At 36.0% G+C, this 8,690-nt stretch overlaps 1 protein-coding gene across 1 annotated transcript; it reads right to left on the bottom strand.

Annotated features, from left to right (window-relative positions):
- Positions 1-2,830: 2,830 nt before the first annotated feature.
- Or5p69b (olfactory receptor family 5 subfamily P member 69B) lies at positions 2,831-3,775 on the bottom strand. The gene has a single exon (NM_001000228.1). It carries the CDS (start codon positions 3,773-3,775, stop codon positions 2,831-2,833), a length of 945 nt encoding a protein of 314 aa, NP_001000228.1.
- Between the last annotated feature and the right edge of the window lie 4,915 nt (positions 3,776-8,690).

Genomic DNA, 8,690 nt, shown 5'->3' with positions numbered 1-8,690 from the left:
GCTGGCCCCTTCTACATTTATAGAAGACGTGTAGCTTGTTTTTAATGTGGGCTCCCTAACAATTGGAACAGGGCCTGTCCATGACTCTGTTGCCTGTCATTAGATCCCTATCCCTTATCTGGACTGTCTGGTTGGGCCTAGGTGAGAGAGGATGTACTTACCCCTGCTGAGACTAGATGCCTCAGGGTAGGGTGGCACCCAGTGGATTCTTTCCCTTCTCTAAGAAGAAGATAAGGGGTTAATAGGGGAGGGATTTATAATGGAAGGGGAGGATGGGAGAGCAATTGGGATGTAATGGGAATAAAAATACATTATACAAAAAATGGGGCTACAATGGGTAACAAGGATATATATTTTCTCAATGAGTTATATGCATACATGAGATTTTCAAAATGTAAGCCATTCTGTGATATCCATTAATTAATGAGAAATATATAAAGACAGAATTATACTGGGAGATGGAAGTGGTGTCAGATGGTGTCCTCTGGAATGTTTAAATATTTCTATCACCTATCATTCCAGGGGATATACTAGGAAGCAAACTCTATATCTCCAGAAAACAATGATCATGATCAAATCAGTTATGTAGAAAAGTAGAAGATAAGGAAATTACAGATTAAAAAATATTAAGATACAGAATGGTCTGAGTGTTAGATGGGGATTAATCAGATAGGAGGTGATATCATGACTTGAGTGGTTCAGATGTGATGTATGGGTGCTGTGATCCACACTACTCTCTGGTGGAAGTTACTAGGTAAAGTAGGAAAACAGAGGCTAGTGTACAAAGCAGTAAAATCTGTTACTAATTCTATGGCCATTTCTATCACAGAAACAGGCACTGAATTGAAGGCTTCAAAAAAGAATGGAGAACTTCCTCAGGTTCTCATAGAGCAGCTTTCACCAATATTTTCCCTTTTGATTTTTTTTAAAAGGAGATTCATTTCTTTTTATATTTTGTTTGTGTATAAGCACTTTGCCTTTAAAGAAATGTACCATATACATACCAGGACCCTTTAAAAGGCAGAAGAGTGTGCTGAATCACTTAGATTTGGAATTGTAGATGTTTTGAACCACAATGTTGGTTCTGGGAACTAAAAGCAGGTCCTTCCTATAAACCCTAGTTTGAGTGTTCAAGTGTTATATACTTTACATTTTGTATTTACTGATCTCAAATTACATTAATATTAATGATCAGTCAGAAATATTAATGTTAGTATCAATGAAGATTTCAAGCATATTCTTTACATGTTTGAGGATAGCTTTTGAAGAAGACAGGGAAAGACATCAAACACCACCAGTGTCTTTATTCATGACAAGATTTTTTTTCTGGAATCTTCTGTCAGAGCTTTGGAATTATTTTACAGGCAGAAACAAGATAACCATTGAGCTTTCCATTCCATCTAGATTTTTTATTGAATATCTATTGTATTGTCAAACAAAATAGATACTAAATATTTGTTACTGAATGAAACAATTCTCACAGAATTAATACTTCAGTAGAGAGTACACTAGAGATGAATCAACCTTTTACAGCATAGAATATGGTAGGGAAGAATAAATGGATCTTATTTAAGTAGGAAAGGTAGGTGTGTCAGAGGTGGGTTGTGTTAGCTTGTGCAGACAAGCAATGAAATCCCCATAAGTGATAACTAAGATGGGCACCTGGATTCTATTCTAAAGTGAATGTAAATATTTTAAAATTTAAAAAGGTGTATGCTAATATAGGGATGTTTCAAAATACATGTTACAGACATTTATCTTATGAACACTTCATGTACTATAAACACTAACCTGGAAAGACATAACTACTGATGCTGTAGTATAGTATAGATATAGGGTAGTTTACTACCAAATACCATGGTAAGAAAGAGGTACTTTATTATTTGATCTAAGTCTAATTCCACAAGATGAAAAATCACACCTAACACCCCTTTGAGGTCCAAGACCTGTTCTAGGCTGATCATAGCCCTAAGTAAGAACTCATCACCATTGTTCCCCTCAATGGACTTAGTATCAAACCAATTTGCAATGACTTATCATTGGATACATAGATTAGCACATCTTTCAACCCTATCATAATGGTTTCTTTTTGTAGTAAATAGCAATTAACAAAAAGCAAAGCAAAGGAAAACAAAGAAGTAAACAAACATTTGCCAATGTGCAGAGAATTGTGGAATGTGGAAAGCTCAACACTATATGGAACTTCTATCCCACACTACCTCTTCTCCAAACTCAGGAATCATTGTGTGCAAATGGGTGAAAAGGTGTAAGAGCCAGAGCTGGTGGATAACTACAGAGAAACAGTACTTTCAAGGCACGAAAATGATTGCAAATAGGGACTCATGTCATCACTTTTGCATGTACATGCTCACACCAGACAAAAATCCTAATACAGAGAAGGAACATGGGCATGAAGTCCACAGGTAGCTGAGGAGTGATTGGCAACTTATACTTCCAGAAGGAAAGTAAATTGTTTATAAGGGCATGGCTCCTGGTAGGCTAACCATACTTCAGTGGAAGCCTAAATACCAAATATGTACAGGTAGCACAAGATGAATTTGATGTAAAAGAGAAATTGAATGTGTAGAGGAGGGAGTTATACTGAGAAAAGTTCAGAGGGACTGAACATGATCAAAATACATCGAATAATGTTCTCAAAGACGGAATGCAAAATTGAAGTGCAATAAAATATAATATCTATGTGTACTGGGAGAAAAGGAGATTTGGGCAAAAGGAAAAACAAAAAGATAAATAACCAAACCTCAGATGATGGGCACATTGGTCTTGGGTAACTGCCATTTTCATAGTGAGTTTTACAAAAGATATTACCCTAAGAAAATATTTTCTTACCAAGATGTTTCTTCAGAGCACCCTTAATCTCATTATTCCTGAGGCTGTAGATGAGAGGGTTCAACATGGGGACCACCACCATGTAGAACACAGACATCACTTTGTTCTGGTCAGTGGAGTAGCTGGACTTGGGCATCACATAAATGAACATAACAGTTCCATATAAGAGAGTTACAGCAGTGAGGTGAGAACTGCAGGTGGAGAAGGCCTTCTGTCGACCTTCGGGGGAGTGCATCTTCATAATTGTAATAAAAATATAGGAATAGGAGATGGCTATAACAAACACTGTTATCATTGTGATAAAACCAGCAGAAAATGTGATAACAACAATGGAGACACTGACATCAGAACAGGAGAGTTCCACCAAAGGAGCAAAATCACAGTAAAAGTGATTGATTTTATTTGGTCCACAGAAGAACAAGGAAAAGAAGGAAAGAGTAAAAAAAGAAGCACTAATAAAACCCTCTATATAAGAGCCTACAACCAACCGGATACAGGCTTCTGTGGACATTTTGGTGGAATAAAGCAGTGGGTTGCAGATTGCTACAAAGCGATCATAAGCCATGGCAGCCAGAAGGAAGCATTCGACTGTCCCAAAGAAAGCAGCTGAGACAAACTGTATTGAACATCCAATGTAGGAAATGGTATTTTGCTTTATCAGGAAGTTGACAAGCATATTGGGTGTGACAGATGATGAAAGTCCTATGTCAACAGAAGCCAAGTGACTGAGAAAAAAGTACATGGGGCGATGGAGCTGGGAAGATATTCTGATGAGAAAGATGGTACTAAGGTTCCCAGAAACAGTCACCAGGTAGATGCACAGGATGATGGTGAAAAGGACAACTCTAATAACTGGGTCATCTGTTAAGCCCAATAAAATGAACTCTGTCACTGAAGTGTGGTTCCCATCCTCCAGGAAAGCCATGGGACACTGTAGCTGCTGCTAGATTAAGGCTGGGATGAAGATATAACAAAATAGGATTCATAAATAGGTTACTTCATTTCATAATTTGGGCCATGGAGAACATTACAACGTAATACATTATTCAAAGATTGCGTCAATTATTGATGTTTTACTAGCTTTGTCATTATTTGTATATTTATGGGCAACAATTCCTTCAAAAATTTTTAAGCACAAATGCTAGAAATCTGTTATAAATAATAAATAGTTTTCATTTACATTTACTTACAATGAAATGCACAAGATTGTCATTAAGCTAAAGTTTAAAAGTATGAGACTTGGCCTGGTAAGATAGCTTGGTAGGTAAAGATTCTTGCCACCATGGCTGATGTATTATAGCTAGAGTTCAATACCTGGAACCCACAAGATAGGAAGAAAGAACCAACTCCTGAAAGTTCTTCTTTGTTACATCCACTTATTCTGTGTTTCCAGTACCACTCCTTATATAAATAAATAAATATATAAATACATAAATAGATAGATAAATGAATATAAAATAATGTGAATCCTAAGAAAATAACAGTGTATTTATTATAAGCTTAGCAAAAGTATAAATGATAAAAGCATAGAATTAAGTAATGAAGTCTTAAGCTGTTGCTATTATTAAATGATTACTACTACTAGCACACGATTTAAAAAACTTGCATGTTTTCCTATTTTTATTTATATGAAGTTGCATTGTTCTTTTTATCATTCCTATATTCAAGCAGAAAAATATCTTGAGTTAAGTAACATACACACACACACACACACACACACACACACACACACACACACACACACACAGCAATCAGTTTATGGGGCTTCAGAATTGTCTCAGTTCTTAAGAGCCAATGAGGAACTGGCCAAAAAATCAAAACAAACAAAACAAAACAAAACAAAACAAACAAACAAACAAACAAACAAAAAACAGAGTTTGATCCCCACCCAGTTCAGCAGGAGTCTATAGTTCCAGTTCTGAGGATTTAACACTCTCTTGTGGTCTTTACCTTTGCCATCAGGTACACATGTGCTACAATGTGCATATACAGACAATATTCACACACAAAATAAAACAACAAATCTTTTAAAAAAAGAAGTAGATACATATAAGAAATGGGTTGAACTCAGAGTATTCTTTTTAGTGACCACCCTATAACATCATGGGTGGCCACACAATTGATAGCTATATAAATTAGGACCAATATCAGAGTGGAATTTCAGCTTCCCGATGGGTAATACAAAGTCTGTAAGACTGAATAAAGAGTACATTAAATTTACAAATCTGACTTCCAGTTGTAAACTCATTAAATATTTTAAATTCTTCTAAATACACCATTGTTCTGAAATATCAATTTGCTATAAAATATAAAATATAAATTTATAGCATATTATTAGTAGTAATTCTTTAGACACACCCACTCCTTTCCATTTCTTTTCCAAAGTCACAGTGTTTTCTAACTGAAGTGTTTTGGAATGAATTCACATGATTTTCAACAGAGGACACTGTTCAGTATTCAACCTTAGAAGTTAAGAGATTTACCAAGCATCACCCAGCAAGGGGCAGATTTGCTGTCATCACTAACATTGTACACTTCCATCCTCATTTTTCTGCAATGATGCCTGTGAAGCTGGCACATTTACTCCATAAACAGAGCCGGTCCTTTCACAGGATATCCCCTGACAGTAAGCCACCAAGTATTTCAAAGCTAATGTACTTGCTAGCCTGTTGGTGAATGCTACATGTGTACAGCACTGAGGATCATGTTCGTTTCTGGTCCTACTAATGGCTGAGTAAATAAGGAAACCATAAAAACCAATTTTTGCCTGATTGTTTCGAGCAATTTATTAATGAAATAGAAAGATATTCTATGAAAGTTTCTTTCCCCCTTCTGTTATGTAACTGTATAATTCCATCTGACATGTTTCTCCACCATGATTTGAAATACAATACATTTCAAAGAATGAATTATCTCCAATTACCAACAAAGTCCAAATCTTACCTTTTGAAATAAGAATTCATTTTAAAGTAAGAAGTTCAAAGTTATTATGATTTTATAAAAAGAAATCTCTTTCCTACTGTTATTGTAAATCCCTAAAGATAAGTCCCTGCAGAGGCTCAGGATTCCAGTGTGAATTAAAATCTTCAGTGATCATTGCCTTTGCTCTGGTGAGTACTTAGGGCGTCATTTCACACAAACACAATTAATTTTCAAGGAGTCTGTCAATCTCAAGCAATACCTTGTTTTCCTCTTTATGTGAGTATTGTTGAACTTTCACTTGAAGATTATGGGATGTACATGATAAATTATCTTAGGTAAATATTTCTGCAGTTTATATTTGTCTTAGGTTAGTTAGCATTAGAGTATATAAACTACTCATTAAAATGGACCATTTTGTTTCTATCATTCATGTGCACCATCATTTGTTGGTATTTTAGTGGTTGATGTAATACACTCTATTCAGTACTTAGGTTTATATAGAGAAGGAGGATATTTAAAATTGTATAAGTGTTTGAGGCACACACAATTTTTAAAAACAAGAGTATAAAATGGCATCTTTACTTAGAAAATAGTGCATAGAAAAATTTATGCATGATTTTCAATAAGAATTAACATTCCATAATTTATACCTCAAATGTGTGACATGTGCTACCTTGGAGGATGGGAAGCACAGTAGTTCTTCCCTTGAAGACTTAGCTCAACATTTTTCCTGAATCTTACTTTCATTAACTTCTACACTGAACACTTTATAGAACCCTAATAAATGTGGTTGACCCTGAACATCAGTCAATTTTAAATCAAACTGTCTCCAACTTAGTATAACTATCCTTTAAGTGGCTATATCTAGCAATGGTCAGAATCAGAAGCAGATACTCACAGTCAAACTGGATGGGGACACCTAAGGAAGAGTTCAGGAAAGGATAGTGTACAGAAGTAGTTAGGAACTCTCAGGAAGATCAACATAGTCAGAAAACTTGTAACCCTGGGAGCTCTCAGAATGTGAGCCACCAACCAGAGAACATACATGAGCTGGAATGAAACCCCTGACATATATGTAGCAGGCACTCAGCTCACTCTTCATGATTGCTGTGTCTGGTCTCAGAGGGAGAGGATGTGATTAATCTGACAGAGATTTATTGTGCCAGGGTAGGGGGATACCAAGAGGGGTCTCACATTCTCAAAGGAGAAGGGAAATAGGGAGGGAATGGACTCAGTGTGGGTGGGACCAGGAGGGGAAGCAGCATTGGATAAAAATAAAGAAATAAAACAACAACAAAAAACCCTCAAGGTCTGGGTTGGGGATTTAGCTCAGTGGTAGAGCACTTGCCTACCAAGCACAAGGCCCTGGGTTTGGTCCCCACCTCCGAAAAAAGGAAAAGAAAAAAAAACCCTCAAGGTCTTGTTCTTGCTGGCAGAGGAGAAGCAGAACCACGATCAGCACTGAAAACCCCATGGTACACTAGCAGGGAGTATGAAGCAGTGAATGACAGAAAATACCCTGTATCAAAAATGGCATATCAGAACTGAATCAAAAATGGCATATCAGGACTGATGGCAACATTGCCTTCTGACCTTCATAGGCATACTATGGCACACATGCACCTGTACTCCCATGAACACATGTATGCTTCTTGCAGGCATACATAATATATTAATATACATATATAACAGCCAAGGCTCCCCTTTCTTAGTTCCATATTTATGCTTGACATAAATTGTAAGATGGTTTTATGCAACCCAGGTTAAATTTGAACCTACTAGTTAGTTATGGAAGGTTTGAACTTCTGATCTTCCTGTCTCCCTTTCCCAACCAATCACTTAATTTACAAGTATCTAACACTCAGAGCTAAATAGATTTTGCAATCCTGGGGTTTTTTTTTTTTGTTATTCCAAAAACATTTGCAAATTGCTCTTTCTAATTCTGTAAAGAATTTGTTTGCATTGAATCTGTAGATAGCTTTTGACAAGATGGACATTTTTTTATTGTATTAATCTTGCTAATCCATGAGCATAAGACATGTTTCCATCTTCTGAGATCTTCTTTAATTTCTTTCTTCAGAGACTTGAATTCTTGTCATGTAGATCTTTTACTTGCTTTGTTAGAATCACACCAAAGTATTTTGTATTATTTGTGACTATTTTGAAGGATTTATGTCTCTAATTTCTTTCTCAGCCTGTTTATCTTTTGAGTAGAGAAAGGCTACTGATTTGTTTGAGTTAATTTTATACCCAGCCACTTTGCTGAAGTTGTTTAACAGGTTTAGGATTTCTCTGGTAGAATTTTTGGGGCACTTAAATGTACTATCATATCATCTGCAAAGAGTGATATTTTGACTTCTTTCCAGTTTGTATCCCTTTATTGTCTAATTGCTCTTGCTACATCAAGAAATATACTGAATTGGTAGGGAGAGAGTGGGCAGCCTTGTCTAGTTCCTGATTTTAGTGGGACTGATTCCATTTTCTCTCCATTGAGCTTGCTGTTGGCTACTGATTTGCTGTATATTCCTTTTACTATGCTTAGGTATGGGCCTCAAATTCTTGATCTTTCCAAGACTTTTAACATTTAGGGATGTTGAATTTTGTTAAATGCTTTCTCAGCATCTAGTGAGATAATAATGTCTGTTTTTTTTCTTGAGTTTGTTTATATAGTGGATTACATTGATGGATTTCTGTGTGTTGAACCATCCCTGCATCCCTGGGATGAAACCTACTTGATATTGATGGATAACAATGTGATGTGTTTTTGGATTCAGTTTGTGAGAGAAAATTTTATTGAGTATTTTTGCATTGACACTCATAAGTGAAATTGGTCTGAAGTTCTCCCTGTTTGTTTGGTCTTTGTGTGGTTTAGGTATGAGTGTAATTATGGCTTCATAGAAGGAATTGAGTAGTTGTCC

The sequence above is a fragment of the Rattus norvegicus genome, chromosome 1, assembly GCF_036323735.1.
Source record: "Rattus norvegicus strain BN/NHsdMcwi chromosome 1, GRCr8, whole genome shotgun sequence".
In the NCBI taxonomy this organism is placed as follows: domain Eukaryota; kingdom Metazoa; phylum Chordata; class Mammalia; order Rodentia; family Muridae; genus Rattus; species Rattus norvegicus.
The sequence above is the reverse complement of the archived record's forward strand: the minus strand, read 5'-3'. Positions and strand labels throughout refer to the sequence as shown.